Below are 17,902 nucleotides of genomic sequence, written 5' to 3'. Positions count from 1 at the left end.
TGAATCACTTTGACATTTGATGAAAATGTCTATATTATATCTCTATGAAAATTAAAAATACATGAAAGCGGCTGGAAATATATCTCTCATATCTGGATAACAGTTACTCAGCACAAAGTTTTGAAAGTAGGCCAATTACAGAGTAAGAGAATTGAAAACGCTGCATTTCTCCTTTGCTGAATCAGATGTGAAGTGAAAGAAACAATTCAGTAAGGTTTCTGAAGTGCCACTTTTTTAATACCAGGTCCACTTTGTTTGATTGCAGTGTGTCAGAGGCAGAAAAACACAGGTATTATTATTATATGCACCATGTCTCATTTCCTAAGAAGCATATTTGAAGTATTTGCACAATTTATTTTATACCTGGCATCAGGTTTTCTTGGAACTACTGTATGTCTGACATATTTAACCTCTTACTTTTTCCTCTCAAACCACTCTAGTTTTGCATCTGGCTTTAAATTCACATTTAATTTCTTAATGTACAGTTGAAATCAGTTTATATTCCCAAAAATATTTATTTATTTATATATGTAACATTTATTTATATTTATTTATCTTTAATAGGATTGAGATCAGGGCTTTGTGATGGCCTCTCCAAAACTTTGACTTTGGTGTCCTTAAACCACTTTGGAACCATTTTGGTCATTGACCATTTGGAAAAACATGCATATGTGTTTTTTAAATAGTGTACGTAAAGATCAATCATTTCATTTCAATAGTCAGATTTAAACAAGTTTGACCTTCTGTCCTGTATATATAGTAAGGGGTCACCCAGGAAGGGAATTGAACCCAGGTCCTATGGTTTACAGCACTGTCACCTAACTAGGTGAGCTACCAAGTAGAAATAGTTAACATAACCCAAGGGTAGAGTAGACAAGGCCGAGAGCAGATTGAGTCAAACTGAAATGAAACAGGGGTGATGTGAGATTTGAACCCAGACGGCTTAGTTGACAGACGATGTTAGCCAACACTAGCTTTTAGCCTTTCTGTTCTTCCCATTGTCCATTCCCTCGAAAGCAAACTGGACTATCACAGCTGAATCAAACTGGATCTAAACACATATTAAATGAAAAAGTGAGTGGAAAGGCTAAAAGCTAACCAGCACATTCCCAGCTAACAGAGAATGTTACAAGAACTTATAGCAAGTTTTACCTAAAGTTTTGAAAAGGTTCTATGTAGGTTATCCTGTCACGTTACAGAAAAAACGGTTCCATTAAAATGTTAAATAAAAACGCTCTAAGAACATCCAAAAAAACTTGACAACTTGACTCAAGAAGGAAAATTATGATGAATGTGGCATCTGCCAGTCCATAGCAGTTCTGTTTCCTTACATGATTCACACCATTAAATGCAGTAGCGTTAAAGCTACCATTTTATTTTCCAACTATTATTCCAATAATTACCCAGACTGAGCAAAGCACATCTCCCACCCCCCCATCCTCACTATGTTCTACAGAGGGACTGTAGAAAGCATCCTGAGCACCTGCATTACCGTCTGGTTTGGGAATTGCAACACCTCAGACCGCAAGACCCTACAGCGGATAGTGCGGACAGCTGAGAAAATCATCGGAGTCTCTCTTCCCTCCATCACCGAGATCTACACCACACGCTGCATCCGCAAAGCCACCAGCATTGTGGACGACCCCACCCATCCCTCACACGGACTCTTCGCTCTGATGCCGTCTGGCAGAAGATACAGGAGCATTCGAGCCTCCACTACTAGACTCTGCAACAGCTTCATCCACCAGGCAGTCAGACTTCTCAACGCACAGAGACAGAACTGAACTCCCACCCCACCCACCACTCACCCAACACACTCGCACAAAACTAAACTGTACACCCCCCCCCCCCTTACACTCACAAAGAACTGAACTTCACCCACACACACACCCAGTCAGCACACAGAGGCTGACATGACTTTATTTGCTGCACTCTTAAAAACTATAAACTCTACCTCAGTAACTGCTGTGATTATATATGTTACAGTATGTCACACATCTCTGCACCTTATCCCCACTATACACTTTATTATACCGTATCGGTACTGCACTGTCCTGTCTTTAAATTGTCTCGTCTTTTGTATTTATTGTATTTATTGTTATTTAGTGTTATAATTTTATAATTTTATGTTGCACTGCCGTCACTCCTGCACTTTATGTTGTCTATTGCTTGTTGTTCTATGTTGCACCATGGTTCCGGAGGAACGTAATTTCATCACACTGTGTACCTGTACTCAGATGTAATGACAATAAAAGCCTCTTGACTTGACTCTTGACTTGACCTAATCAAACCATTATACCAACTGTCAAACGTGGGTTTGTGACTGAAAATTGAGAAATAATGCACTAAACGAGTCACCGAAGAAACTTTGAAGGAGAGATTATTATTGTTTTCCACAATTAACAATTATCATGAATCCTTACCAGAGAGCGATGATGCTGCAGTTTTTAGGAATGGTAGGTTTTATTTCTAGCTAAATATATGCTTTATCCTACTGGGTGTTTGTGTGGAAAGTGCTGGAACAGTGCTGGATCTTTTTTTTTTTTTCGGTACAAATTTCGGAATGTTTAAAAAATATGCGCTTGTTAGCCTGTGGGAGGCGCTGGCAACCAAGGTAAGAGGGATAAACACTTCAGAAATGAGTAGCGTTTTCAGATATTTTAGATTACAAAAGATAATTGCATTAAAACTGTAATTGACCAAATAAATCGTGTAAATCGCCTCATTGCCATGTTAACATCATGCAACCTTTAAAGAATGCTTATATTATGGTGGAATCAACCAACAGAAGTTGCATAAAGTTCCACCAGCGTACTGCAATCTGTTCTGCATGTCAGATGAACTCTGTAGAGTAATATAGTGCTTTTGGCACTGGTTTAGAGTTTCCAACCTACACTAATATTAATCCATCTGGCAACAGAGATGGAAAATCAAGATCACAAACCTCTTGAAACGTTGGACTAATGATTGCGTTCTGTTCATCAGGCCGTACAGGATGCATGGATGTGCCGGCCAGGAAAGTCACATGACTTTACATGAGCATACAGTAGAAATGCGCAAGACATGCCAACAGGTCCAGAACAAGTTAGAGAACTTCAAAAGAACCATTAAAACTTTGGAATACTTTGAACTCTCTAACAGATACCAATAAATGTGAACTCAATGGGTTTTCCTACATGAGTGTGTTGCGCTACATCTCAAAAAAGTGCTAAACCTGCCTAAAGACAGCTTACACACTCACTGGGGAGATAAAAGCAGTTTTTTTGCCAGACTTGGAATTGCCAAGGAACCGGTAAATGATCATGTCCCATTTACAAGAACAGATGTCCAAAGGACTGCAGCATCTTGGGGGATTAAACTCACCCACTACATCCACAGATATTCACAGTGCAATGGGCTTGCAGAGCATATGGTAATGGCTGTTAAGCATGCTTTCAGGAAAAAAAAGTCAGGCTTATACACACTCAGACCCGCAACTTTTGCTCCTATCTTAGAAAAACACCAAAGTAAACAGCACAGAGAGCTCCCCGGCCTGTAATGATATACAATTGCACGCTATCTTGCCCGAGAGTACTACTTCCAGTATTATCCGTCTCATATGGTGTTCACAAAAAGACTCTAAGATAACTGTAGTCCTGGTACAAGTAGTTCTACAACCTCAAAGTGGTACCTTTACCTGCTAGACTTTTTTCAGAGCTCAACAACATGGAAATAGTATTACATGGATGTTCACACAAGCAGCAAGAACACTGTGGTACAGTCTGTACTGTACAAGGACTTACACATTTGCCAGCAGTGAAGGTTATACTTAATAAGGTTACACTTTTTTTAGCCTTAGTTTTAAATATATTAAATACAATTTAGTACAATCAATACATCTTTCTTTCACCCATTACTAGGGGTGTGACGAGACACTAATATCACGAGATGAGACGAGACATGATACTGGGTTCACAAAAACAAGACGAGACGAGATTTTAAAATAAAATTTTAAAGAAATTGTCAAAAATGAAATAAAAATAAAACTTTTCTAGGTCTTATATAGTGCAAACAATAAGTGCAAACCACAACCAGTCATATTAAGCCTATGGTTTGTGTTTTTTTCTCCTAAATCTCTTGTAATGTAACTATGCATAACCCTAGTTAGATAGATAGATAGATAGATAGATAGATAGATAGATAGATAGATAGATAGATAGATAGATAGATAGATAGATAGATAGATAGATAGATAGATAGATAGATGCTGCTGTCTGCTCAGTGACCACATTCGCTGTATCGCTACTGTGTTGCCAGATCCCTCTTAAAAAGTCCACACTAAACAGTTTTTTCTTCCCACGAGACAGGTTTAAGCTTGACAAGAAATATCGTCACGTTTTAATCTCGTGAGATTTCATGCCACGAGATCTCGTCACACCCCTACCCATTACACCCTAGGTTTAATATTCAATTATTCATTTTAATACAGAGACTGTTGTAAATTATTGTAAATTGTAAACCATTTGGATGATCATGTGTTGTGAATCATGGGTCTATAAAATTAATATTAATTATGTCAGCACAGTGGTTATAAGAGTGATAAAGTGTGAGACTAAATGCAGGGTCTATGGGGTTATTTAAAGCATTGTAGATGATCCCAGTTTAGTGTAGACTATTCCTGTCATGCGTGGCACTGACAGCACTCCTGTCTCTCCCACACTCAGCTCTATGTGAAATTTCCAGTCTCTGGACTACAATACCCAGGATGCATCACACACTGACACTCACAATCACATGACAATACACACGGGAGGACAATACACACACACACTCCTCCAGGAAGTCAATCACCAAATTACTAACACCTGATCTCTGGCCTATTTAAACCCCTCACGCCACTTCAACTGTGCTGAGTATTGATAGATTATCATTGTACAATGCTGGTTTCCTTGCCTGTGTTTTTTTTTTTTTTTTTTAGCCTTGCCTGTGTTTTTCCTTTTTGCCTGTGTTTTCACTTTGCCCGTGTTTTCTCTTTGCCTGTGTTTTTTTCCTCTTGGCCCGTGTTTTTTTTTAGCCTTGCCTGTGTTTTTCCTTTTTGCCTGTGTTTTCTCTTTGCCTGTGTTTTCTCTTTTCCCGTGTTTTTTTTTTTAGCTTTGCCTGCATTTTTTTCTCTTTGCCTGTTTTTTTTAGCCTTGCCTGTGTTTTTCCTTTTTGCTTGTGTTTTCTCTTTGCCTATGTTTTCTCTTTGCCTATGTTTTCTCTTTGCCTGTGTTTTCCTCTTTGCCTGTGTTTTCCTCTTTGCTAGTGTTTTCCTCTTTGCATGTGTTTTCCTCTTTGCCAGTGTTTTCCTCTTTGCATGTGTTTTCCTCTTTGCCAGTGTTTTCCTCTTTGCCTGTGTTTTCCTCTTTGCCAGTGTTTTCCTCTTTGCCTGTGTTTTCCTCTTTGCCTGTGTTTTCCTCTTTGCCTGTGTTTTCCTCTTTGCCAGTGTTTTCCTCTTTGCCTGTGTTTTCCTCTTTGCCAGTGTTTTCCTCTTTGCCAGTGTTTTCCTCTTTGCCAGTGTTTTCCTCTTTGCCAGTGTTTTCCTCTTTGCCTGTGTTTTCCTCTTTGCCAGTGTTTTCCTCTTTGCCTGTGTTTTCCTCTTTGCCAGTGTTTTCCTCTTTGCCAGTGTTTTCCTCTTTGCCAGTGTTTTCCTCTTTGCCAGTGTTTTCCTCTTTGCCTGTGTTTTCCTCTTTGCCAGTGTTTTCCTCTTTGCCAGTGTTTTCCTCTTTGCCTGTGTTTTCCTCTTTGCCAGTGTTTTCCTCTTTGCCAGTGTTTTCCTCTTTGCCAGTGTTTTCCTCTTTGCCAGTGTTTTCCTCTTTGCCAGTGTTTTCCTCTTTGCCAGTGTTTTCCTCTTTGCCTGTGTTTTCCTCTTTGCCTGTGTTTTCCTCTTTGCCTGTGTTTTCCTCTTTGCCAGTGTTTTCCTCTTTGCCAGTGTTTTCCTCTTTGCCTGTTTTTTTCCTCTTTGCCTGTTTTTTTCCTCTTTGCCTGTTTTTTTCCTCTTTGCCTGTTTTTTTTCTCTTTGCCTGTTTTTTTTCTCTTTGCCTGTGTTTTTTCTCTTTGCCTGTGTTTTTTCTCTTTGCCTGTGTTTTTTCTCTTTGCCTGTGTTTTTTCTCTTTGCCTGTGTTTTTTCTCTTTGCCTGTGTTTTTTCTCTTTGCCTGTGTTTTTTCTCTTTGCCTGTGTTTTTTCTCTTTGCCTGTGTTTTTTCTCTTTGCCTGTGTTTTTTCTCTTTGCCTGTGTTTTTTCTCTTTGCCTGTGTTTTTTCTCTTTGCCTGTGTTTTTCTTTTTGCCTGTGTGTTTTTTTCTCCTTGCATGAGTTTTTTTTTCTCTTTGCTTGCGTTTTTTTCTCTTTGCATGCATTTTCTAGATTGTGATGGCTAGTTTACTGGGACAGAGCATCTCCAAATTTCAGGAATTTTAAGGGTGTTCCCATTTAGCAGTGGTCAGTACCAACCAAAGTGGTCCAGAGTACGCAAATTTGTCTAAAAAAATCTCTCATTGATGCAACTCCACCTCACAATCTACAGGACTTGAAGGAGGTCAGAAATTAAGATATTAGTTCACATAAAAGTCTTACATGCTGTACTGTCAATAACATATTTGTATGTTGGGTATCAACAACAATAAAAAAGATTACCAAAGCCTTAGCTCACTCACCATCAGTGAAATCGGAGACGTAATATGGAAGTCTACGGCTGAGATCTTCATAAATTCCACGACCAGCTTGCAGAAATTCTTTTACCTGTATGAGGACACAGAATGACACACCTCAGTGATACACAAGCCTGGTTTCAACCCTTTATCAGACTTTGTAGAAATTTGCTCACATTTAACTTTCTGTAACAAAAACCCGGAGTGTGTAATGACAATTGTATCCAATTTGTATACATTTTATTTGTTACAGCATTTCCAGTCAGCCAGCTCACTTTATCAGAAAGAGTCAGAAAGAGTGATAGAAGTCAGTCTCCAAACACAAGCAGCTACCAAAAAAACACCAGAAATAGAAGCTTGATTTGTCGCTAGCCGTTTTTAACAAAGAATATGCAGCCAAGAGGATCAGGAAAGTCTCCAGTTCAACTCAGAACAGAATGAAAATTAAATGCTCCCAGCACGGATGTGTACACCAAAAGATCCCTGATTCGCTTATTTCGCTGTCAATCAAAATGGATTTAGCTTCAGAGAGATCATCCAACCATCATGCAGAAGCTGAGTGTCCGGGCCGGCCGAGGCCAGCCCACTGCCCCATAGACCCCCAGAGACGCTGAGCGTCCGATGGGAGGGACAAAGCCCAGTATTTATCCAATGACTCGTCTTGTTTTCGCTGTTTAAAGCACTGTGAAGCTGCGGGTGAGAGGAAAGCCGCGTTGTTACCAGTGATAAGAAGCTGATTCTGAACAAAAGTTGGGTGTTCTGTAGCGCATATTTAGTCAATGACATGTACACACAACAGTATATATTTGATCACATAGTTTTTGACATTTTAGGGAAAGCTGAGCAACCGCCTCTGATATGTGTATATATATATATATATATAATTTTTTTTTTTTACTCCAAGAAGCAAGTGAACACACTGAATTGCCCAGTTAGACTAAACATAACAGGATGGATTAGCATTAACTTTAGCATAGCATACTCAATATTGCACAACACCATGCCGCCAGTGTCCTAGACTGAACTGTATCTGTTTTACCTGTATATTACCATGTTTTAATACACAATTTTACCAATACAACCTTTTGTTATTGTTACTTCTTAGTGTGACCGTTGGCGGGTTCCTTTAGGACACATTATTTGAGATTATCTACAGCTTTTTATTAACATTATACTGCTTTGGAGAAAACTCAAGGACAAGTTCATTCAGAATAACTGTATTTGAAGTTCGGATTCTTAACGCAGCAGCGTGAGTAAACAATAGGAGAACTTGTCTTCTGTGTAGCCAGTGAGGCAGCTCTGCGCAGTGAGGGAAGAAACTGCTTATATTAGAGAGCTATTCATAAGGAAATAATTCATCTGTGCAATAAGCAGGAGGATGTGTGGGAACACGGGCAGGCTTGGCTGAGCTGCTATGCGGCTGCGTGCCATTTCTTGCTCTTGCCTGATAGTGTTTTTTTCCTGTTCTGCCTCTTTACATAAGACGGCAGAGAGAGAAGTACTGCAGCCATGTTGTTATGGACTAACTCTTTATTGACTCGAGGCGGAGCGCAGTCTCAGGGTGGTCTCTGTGTTGGGAATTCTCGCAAGATTGTTGCATAAGCTCCTAAAAACTGAAATAACCCTTTACAAGGTTAAATGCATTTTTATTTTGGGTGTGAACAGTAAGTTTTTATTATTTTCAGTGCCTTTCAAAATCAAATTAACCTTTTATGGCATGATTGTTATATTTGTGAAGAGAAACATATTTATTTTAACCTACTTTTTGAGAGTTTGTGTGTTCCTATTAATATATAAATCAAAATAACTTGTCATATGACTGCATAATGTTGCTCTGAAGCATCAATTAAAAAACACTGTTAAAATGAGTAAATTAAAGCAAAATAGTTACATATACATCAGTCTGAATCAGTTTCTCTAAATTTGCTATTCATAGGTATAGGTTTGAGTAAAATGAACATTGTTGTTTTATTCTATAAACTATGGACAATATTTCTCCCAAATTCCAAATAAAAATATTGTCATTAAGAGCATTTATTTGCAGAAAATGAAAAATGGCTGAAATAAGAAAAAAGATACAGAGCTTTCAGACCTTACATAATGCAAAGAAAACAAGTTCATATTCATAAAGTTTTAATATTTTTAAAACTTTTATTTAAGAAATCAATATTTGGTGGAATATCCCTGTTTTTTAATCACAGTTTTCATCATCTTGGCATGTTCTCCTCCACCATTCTTACACACTGCTTTTGGATACCTTTATGCTACTCCTGGTGCCAAAATTTTGTTTTGATGGCTTGTGATCATCTATTTTCCTCTTATATATTTCATATTATATTATATTGCAGAGGTTTTCAATTTGTTAAAATTAAGGAAACTCTTCATTTTTAAGTGGTCTCTTATTTTTTACAGATACAATGATAATAAAACAATCAAAGAATAAGGTGAGAATCAATAATCAGATTTTTGTAGTTGCTTATTCAAGTAGCCATAAAAAAGAGCATACTTTCTTAGATAGAAATAAGGTCTAAAACTCAGATCAGATACAGCAGTGCTGCTGGAGTTTTTAAACACCTCAGTGTTTAAACTGCTGGAGTGAAAATTGTTCATCAACAGCATCCAGTGTGCAGCGTCCAGTGGGAAGCACCTTGTGTCCACTGATGAAGGACTAGAGGATGACCAACACTGTAAACTGTGCAGCAAGAGATTCAGAGCTTCTGTCTCTGACTTTACTTTGGGTGAATCCCATTTCTCCCCTTGGCCCTACCCCTTACCCCTACCCCTCTGTTTTGCGCGTGCACGTCAAGGGGTAGGGGTGTCCCGATTCCTGTTAGGATGAAGTGGTAGGGGTAAGGGGTAGGGCTAGTTAGCCCTTCAAACTGAGATTTTCCAGACCCACACTTCGTACCGAGGGGTATGAGAATGACTGGCAAGATGGCGGAACAAGCGACCAAAGAAAGTATTTTCCATGTTAAAAATTACGATTAGCACTGTATTACCTTAGTTTATTGTGTAGTTTTGATGTTTTATGACTGAATTCTTCGTAACAAGCATAAAAAGTTTGCTAGTAGTTCGTTTCGGTAGCTAGCTAGCTAGCTAACTTTCCTGTTCCACCTTAAATGGTGCAACAGACGGCAGGCGCTACCGCATTTAAGGCGGAACGGAAAAAATAAATCAAATAAAAAATAATCAGAGCTAATTTCAGCTCCCCATCACAGAGGAATTAAGGAATGGACAATATTAATTAATTTCTGCACCTCCTGCCCCCTTTCTGTACACATACCATGCCCTAAAGTTAACTAGTTAACCAGCAGCTAGGCTACTGAACTTTAGCGCTCCACTGCTATCATCACATCAGCCCAGCAGGGTCACCTACACACCACCGCTAGTAGCCTTGTCATAAATCAGTGCTATTTATTTATGTATTTATTGTTCATTGACAAACGTCATTGTGATATACCAGTGATTCCTCTGTCACTGAGGACCCACATTCTTGCACATTATATTGTTTTTGTAACACATTACCTGCTCCAGGACCAGTGTTGGGAACCAGTGTGATATACAATTTCTAGTATATTATGGAGGCTATTTTCAATAAGATTCACCTTTCACCGGGTGCTTGAAGGGTTGTCCCAATTCCTAGGGGTAGGATTTTACCCCTTCCCCTTGTAACTCCGTTCCAAGGGGAAGGATTACACTCGAAAAGAAGGGGTAGGGGTAAGGGGTAGGGCCAAGGGGAGAAATGGGATTCACCCTTTATCTACAAGGTAGAGCAGCTGTAAGTAGGAGTGTGTAATAGAGTGGAGGACAGTGAGTGATTAAACACAGTGTTTAAAAACTCCAGCAGCACTGCTGCACCTGATCTACTCATTGTACCAGCAGCACAGCACACTGTAACACACTAATCACCACAATGCCAGTGTCAAATCAGTGTTGAAAAAGTGCTTTTAGTACATAAAACTGTTGAATCTTTGTTGCTTTCATTGAACTTTTAAGTATTAAGTAATGTATATGAAATAACTACATTTATTTTACATTGTTGGTATATAACAGTGATGTCTAAAGGTGAAATGCTTTGCTCAGAAGAGCAACGAAAAGCAAATTTAAGACCTGCTGACTCTTTTCCACAGCATTTAGTCCCTAAGCCAGACCTTGAGTGGTTTGTTGATGTGTGGGCCGGTCTCTTCCTCTATGGAGGCCTTGTGTTCAGCAGAGGAGAGCAGCTGCATCTGGTGCACCAGCTCCTGCTTAAAGTCGTCCTGAGTCTTGGTCTCCAGGAGCTTCTGTCTGAAGGAGATGTCTGAGAACAAGGTGGCGAAGGTGCGGCCGAGCTCTATGGCCGTCTTGGTGCTTTTCTGGAAAAGAAATGGTTGTGAATCAAGAATACATAGGCTGTGTCAATAATCACAGAAGGTACTATTAACCTGAAAGATATGGTTTAAAGAAGTATGGATATCACTTTAAAATAAGGCAAAAGGTTCATACTTATCTGCTCCAGAGAGTTTAGATCTACTAGGGACTAGACAAGCTATTTGTGCATTTGCACATGGATGCAACTCAGGGTAGCTGAATGCATTCAATAAACTCAGAGACCACATACCATATTTTTCGGACTACAAGGCTCAATGGAATATAAGGGGCACTTTCAATGAACGTCTATTTTCTGTTTTATTTTCATATATAAAGCCTCCAGATTTTAAAGTGACACTAGTTAGGGTGCCTACATCGAAAGTCAAGGAAGGATGTTAATCTACACAGATTTCTCTCCTGAAAACCATTTATTTGGGTGAGTAAAGTGCTCACGTTTATTTACAGTAAGCTTAGATTTCCAGTATTTTGACTAACGGTAAGTTTTTAGTGAAGTTTCTCCAGCACTAAGGCTGGGTGCACAGGAAATTTGGCAGTGTTAAATCAACACTGTTAGTGTTAAATCAACACTGTTAGTGTTAAATCAACACTTATTAGTGTTAGACTTTACACTCTCAGTGTTAATTTAACACTGCCAAATTTCCTGTGTGCAGCACCATTAGCATTAGCCGCTAACCACAGCGCTAGCTGGGCATAAATGCTGCTCACTAGCACTAGACTGAGAAACCTTGAGTGTTTTGCTAACCCAAAGCAGTATTAGCTAGCAGTTAGTCCTACGTAGCTTGTTTTAACATGCTAAACATACAGACTACAGTCCAATATACTCACATCTGAATGGCGAAAGAGCTAGTGATGTGATTAGCAGCTAATGCTAATGCTGCTGCACCAGCCTTAGTACTCTCCAGAAAACTCACCCTTATAATGCTGCACTTCAGCAAAGTTGCTTTACTGTTCCTTAATATCTGACTGGTAGAATTCATACATAAGTAGCACCTGATTATACGGCACACTGTTGATTTTTAGGAAAATTAAAGCATTTTAAAGTGATTTTTTTAAGTGAAAAAACACATAGCTGATATAAAAAAGCAAATGCGTACTGTTCTGGGTGGTGCAAGAATGAGGATAACAAAACGAACTTCACAGCAGTTCACCCCCCAGTTCTGAGGCCTTTCCAAGCGAGTGATGCAGACACAGCGCCGCTGAAGACTCTTCACATTACACCTGCACCCAGCCACAGACAGAGCGTAAACACTACAGTTAAGCTGGCACTGTGTACCAGAAATACATCAGAGGAGGCATTACTACCCACAGTAGACAGTGTAGTGAATAGTAATGTGTGTGTTACCAATGGCCCAGGGGTTGCACCTCCATGCCGCAAGTGGTCGCTCTCATCCCAGTTTTAGTTATTTTTACTGCTTCTCTTTTGAGTAATTAGCATTGTGTAAATAGACACAGCACTTAGACTCTGGTGCGACGTCTTGTCTGGTTTACCAGCAATTTACTGACTTCTGCTCTCGTTTTTTCGGATAACTCGTATCTGTTGTGTTTGCCTGGATTTTTGTCCAATAAACCTGCTTTTGGATCCTCCTTCGTGGTCTTGTGTGACAATGTGTACAAATCTTTCTTTACTTAGTTGAGTAGTTCTTGCCGTAATATGGATTAGAACATTACTTAAATAGAGCTATTCACTGTATACTATCTCTACCTCTCCACAACTTTACAACTGATGCTCTCAAACACATGAAAATAGCAAGAAATTCAAGTAATTTGTACACATTTTCACACAAGTCCGTTTGACAATGTGTACAAATCTTAAAAGTGGCTTGCTAAAAGTCCTTATAAAGTATTTAAGTCTTTTTTTCTTTACTTAGTTGAGTAGTTCTTGCCGTAATATGGATTAGAACATTACTTAAATAGAGCTATTCACTGTATACTATCTCTACCTCTCCACAACTTTACAACTGATGCTCTCAAACACATGAAAATAGCAAGAAATTCAAGTAATTTGTACACATTTTCACACAAGTCCGTTTGACAATGTGTAAAAATCTTAAAAGTGGCTTGCTAAAAGTCCTTATAAAGTACCAGGATACTGTTTCGACACACCTCCTCAATCAATGTTTTTATTTATTTATTCATTTATTTTTTTGTCCTATTGTAAATGAATACTGAGGTTATCCAGACTATGAAGGATGACGAGCATGTAGGTGCTCTTATCTGGGGATGCTGGAAACTCTTGGTCTTCCCTTCTTGGGGAGGTCCTGATGAGAGCCAGTTTCATCATAACATTTTTGATGGTCTTTCCAACTGCCCTGAGGTTACTTAAAAGCTCTTAAAAATGTGGTATTATATAGTATATTTTATTTTTTTTATTTTTTTATTTTTCGAATTGACTAATCTTCCTTTCGAGTATTTTTTTCTTTACTTACTTGAGTACATTGTCATTATATGGATTAGAACATTATTAAATAGGGCTATTTACTGTATACCTCTAACTCTACCTCTTCACAACTTTACAACTGATGCTCTCAAACACATTAAGAGACAGGAAATTCTCTGGAAACTCTTGAAAAGTTGAGCACAGCTGTTAACTGAAAGCCTGAATTCCAGGTGACTCTCATCTCATAAAGCTGACTGAGAAAATCCAGCCAAAAAAAATTGAAAAACTGTCATCTAAGCAAGAGATTCTACTTTGAAGAATCTAAAATATAAAAAATATATTTTCTTTTGTTTGTTAAATAATTACATATGATTTTTTTTTTTCATAGTTTGGATGAGTTTAGTTTGTCCAAACTTTTGATTGGTACTGTCTATCACTGACCCATGTGTTCTCCTTCCTATTATACTACACTACGCTCTCTGATTTCTCCATTTCAGTCTTTGTGTAGAGTAATTTATACTCTGGCTCTGCTAGGAGGTAAAAGGTGTTTATGAGGAAGCTGTCACTCACAGCACACAAAGCCAGGACTGCTGGTAACGCACCCCGGTGGCGGTGGCTGTCACGGCCTGAATGGTCTCGGTCAGCAGGTGCACTAAAAGAATACGGAAAGAGGGTAAATCAGTAAAAACACACAGGGATACAAAAAATAATGATCCTTTACAGAGACCACCACCCCTTTAATGGAATCAATTTAACTCATGACTAATCCTTAATTGAAATCCGCTTAATTATTTTTAAAGGCTTTACGAGCTTCTTTTAATGAGCTCCAATTAAAAGCTTAGAGGCAATGGCAGAGGAGGAGGTCTGGTCCAATGGTTCCTCCGTTCTGTGGGACCGCAGGACTCTCACCGCTGGCCTCCTGTCCTCCAGCGTCGGTGAAGAGGGCACTGATGACCTCCCGCTGGTCGCAGCTGCCCTGGCCGTCCCGGGCCACGTGTTGCAGCATGCGCCGCAGCACCTCGTCCAGAGAGGCGGCCGTCTCGTCCAGCAGGATGCTGGCCTGTGCCAGGAAGCTGTTCAGATCCCTGTGTGCCCGAACCTCCTCCTGGAAGTTCATCAGATTCACATACTGCAGAGAGATATACAGGAGATGCAGTGAGGATGTGTATCTGCATGGGATGCCTGCATTTGCACTGTGTAGTAAAAGTGACACAAGGTTCGGCCTGAAATTTTTTAAGTATTATTTTTATATATTTTTTTTACAATTTCTTAATTTAATAAAATATTCTTGCTTCTAATTGTCAATTGGATTAACTGTCTGTTGGATATTGAACATTTTTGCGAGTTACTCCTTACACTGCAATCATTTAGTACATACTATAAAGTATATAGTACCAGGCAAAAGTTTGGGCACACCTCTTCTCATTCAATGTGTTTTCTACCTTTTTTATGATTTTTTACCTTGTAAATTTAATATAGAAAATAGTTGCTGTTTTTCCTTTACGCTGTGAAGCTCCAGTTCATCCCAAATTACTTTAAATCCCCATATCAGTTGATCAGGTTTAGATCAGGGGATTATTGTGGAGGACAAACACTTTTTTACTGTTTACTAAGTAATTCCATACGTTTTGTGATTTAGGTCCCTCTCTGGTGAGAATGTGTAATTGCACCGAGCATGTGGAAAAATCATTTTAAACTGGGTGGGTGTGATGCGGTTTTCTTTCCGATTCCAGGTTATGTTCAATCAGAGAGAGAGAGAGAGAGAGAGAGCTCAGTCAGAAACTTCACTCCTTCGTTTCTTTGGTTTTACTATGAGGAAATGAGCTACTGAGCTACAACTAATTTCCCCTTCTGAAGTCTCCATTGCTCCACCAGCAGCTCGCATTCAGTAAAACTGAGCCGGATCCTCTTTTAAAGGCTGTACAAGTGACATAAGTACGTAAGGACGTGTGACGTGGCCAGAAGAACTCCAGTGAAAAGCGACCCAAGACCCCAGTTTTTAGAATTAATATATTAGACTTAGCAGGGATGGTCGTTCCGGCACACTGCTACCAATAAACACAATATTTTGTATTTTATAAACACAGTATTTTTTTTTAGTTTAGAAACAAAATAATATGGATTACCACTTTCGTTTTTCATGTTTTAAATATTAATCCACAATATAGAAAATAAATAAAGAAAACAAGAAAAACAGTAAACGAAAAGATGTGTCCAAACGTTTGACTGGTAATATACATTAATTACTACTTGTGGGATATGCATGTTGGGCCTCCTGCACTGAATATGGACGTTGCTTGTCTGTTTGCACTGATAATTCAAGCCAGATTCTAGGTTGTCACAATCATTACCACCCACTGCACTGTCCACTGTGGGTGGTAATACCTTTAATAATGTAATGATGCACACACATTGCCTTGCAATGAGTAAACTGACCAGTGTTTAACCTTACTCACAAGATAATACCTCAAAACTTATACAACTTATACAGTTTGGGAGTTCCTAAGATGTCCCCTGACCTGACATTTAATGATCAATTTTGCATACTGATATCCCATGACTTGTAAGTGTAGCATGTCAGTATAGTGTGTTCTTTCTAACATAGTGTTAAGTCAGTGTATATCATGCAAAAAATCATGTAAAAAGAAGAATGAGTGAAGCATGTGTGAATGTGGGAATGTGGCAGAAGGGTGTGTTATTGTTTTTCACTGATATAAAATATATTATCCAGTTTATTTTAAAAGTGTCGCCTTTTAAAAAGAGGGAAGCTTACTTTTCTGGATGTGTTTAGGAGCCCAAATCTCGATGCGTCACCGTCTGATAGATTAGGAGAGAAGAAAAGGAAATCAGTTTATATAACGCATCAACAATCCAGTGAAGTATGGCAGTAAGCGGATGTGTTTCCCCTCATTAGCCACAAGCCTTGAGACTTTCTATTGTGTCTGCTTGGTTATAAATAGGGGAAGTCTAGGTGAGTGCCAGGGACACATAGCCAAAAAATAATAATAATGATAAAGCCTCCTTAAACTTTGACCTTTTGTATGATGATATGTGCTGCTGAGTGCCAACTGGCACAACCTGTTCTACCGTTACTGTAAACATACTACTCAGAATATGAAAACATTTAGTATTGTTTCACAGGCTGAGAGAGAGAGAGAGAGAGAGAGAGAGAGAGAGAGAGAGAGAGAGAGAGACACATTGGGTAATAGCTACCTCACTATAGAGCTTACATTCTCTGCCAGAACCCAAACTTGGGCTCTGTTTTTTAATGCTATTTTTATTTTATATAAACCTATGGCCTTATATGGATTTATATTCTTAAATATTGTTACTTATATAAGAGTAGACAAAAGTAATTGTAAATGATAATATTGTTCTTGGTCTATTTTGGTTTAATGAGTGTGCAGTGCAAAGCCTTATTGTTGTGTTTTGTGTTTTGCACTAAAGCTATATGCTTAAAATAAAAAAGTTTGTTTAGAAAGTGATTTATATTCATATATATTGTTAATTATATTAGAGTAGATGAAAGTAATTGTAAATTATGTTATTGTTCTTGGTCTATTTTGGTTTAATGAGTGTGCATTGCATTGCCTTTTTGTTTTTTTATTTAGTTTTGCTATAGGTTATATGCTTAAAAAATGTTTGTACTGAAAGTATTTTATTTTCTTAGAAATTGTTAATTTTATTAGAGTGGATGAAGGGAGATCAGTTTTTTATAAACATTTTTCTTAAAAAATAGGTCTATGCTTCTTTAGTGTTGCAATGTTAATTAACATCATTCTGAACAGATTTTGCTCATTTAAACAGCACGAAAATGATTAAATGATGTGCTTACTAAAAAAAATATCTTCTTTAAATCAGGCTTGGGCTTACCAAGAAAAAACTGTTTATGGGGCAGATCGGGCTCGGAAAGTGTACAGGCTCGGGCCGGGTTGGATTTTTTGGGCCTGATCTAAGGCTTAATTCACCATACCGTACTGTTCATTGTTTACAGTAATGATTACTATAAATTATTTTTTTCCTTTATTTTTAGTAAGGTGTTTTTGTGTACGGACATGAGTGTGTATATAAATATGCAGGGGTTGGACAATGAAACTGAAACACCTGTCATTTTAGTGTGGGAGGTTTAATGGCTAAATTGGAGCAGCCTGGTGGCCAATCTTCATTAATTGCACATTGTACCAGTAAGAGCAGAGTGTGAAGGTTCAATTAGCAGGGTAAGAGCACAGTTCTGTTCAAAATATTGCAATGCACACAACATTATGAAAGACATACCAGAGTTCAAAAGAGGACAAATTTTTGGTGTCTTTGTGATGTATCAAGAGCCACGGTATCCAGGGTAATGTCAGCATACCACCAAGAAGGACCAACCACATCCAACAGGATTAACTGTGGACGCAAGAGGAAGCTGTTTGAAAGGGATGTTCGGGTGCTAACCCGGATTGTATCTAAAAAACATAAAACCACGGCTGCTCAAATCACGGCAG

At 38.6% G+C, this 17,902-nt stretch overlaps 1 protein-coding gene across 3 annotated transcripts in view; it reads right to left on the bottom strand.

The window, feature by feature from the left end:
- The window catches only part of LOC103030201 (solute carrier family 4 member 11-like), a 73,428-nt gene that overhangs the window by 17,147 nt on the left and 38,379 nt on the right, over nucleotides 1-17,902 (bottom strand). For all 3 annotated transcript variants that reach the window (XM_049474858.1, XM_022668624.2, XM_049474859.1), the window contains exons 4-9: nucleotides 16,189-16,232; nucleotides 14,325-14,544; nucleotides 13,986-14,067; nucleotides 12,133-12,256; nucleotides 10,819-11,022; nucleotides 6,674-6,758 (exon numbers count right to left, since the gene is read on the bottom strand). In XM_049474858.1, the coding sequence (XP_049330815.1) occupies nucleotides 6,674-6,758; nucleotides 10,819-11,022; nucleotides 12,133-12,256; nucleotides 13,986-14,067; nucleotides 14,325-14,544; nucleotides 16,189-16,232 (759 nt within the window). The remainder of the gene's footprint in view (nucleotides 1-6,673; nucleotides 6,759-10,818; nucleotides 11,023-12,132; nucleotides 12,257-13,985; nucleotides 14,068-14,324; nucleotides 14,545-16,188; nucleotides 16,233-17,902) is intronic.

Source organism: Astyanax mexicanus, chromosome 2 (genome assembly GCF_023375975.1).
Source record: "Astyanax mexicanus isolate ESR-SI-001 chromosome 2, AstMex3_surface, whole genome shotgun sequence".
Classification (NCBI taxonomy): Eukaryota; Metazoa; Chordata; class Actinopteri; order Characiformes; family Acestrorhamphidae; genus Astyanax; species Astyanax mexicanus.
Note: the sequence above shows the minus strand (reverse complement) of the source record. Positions and strands in the feature narration are given on the sequence as shown.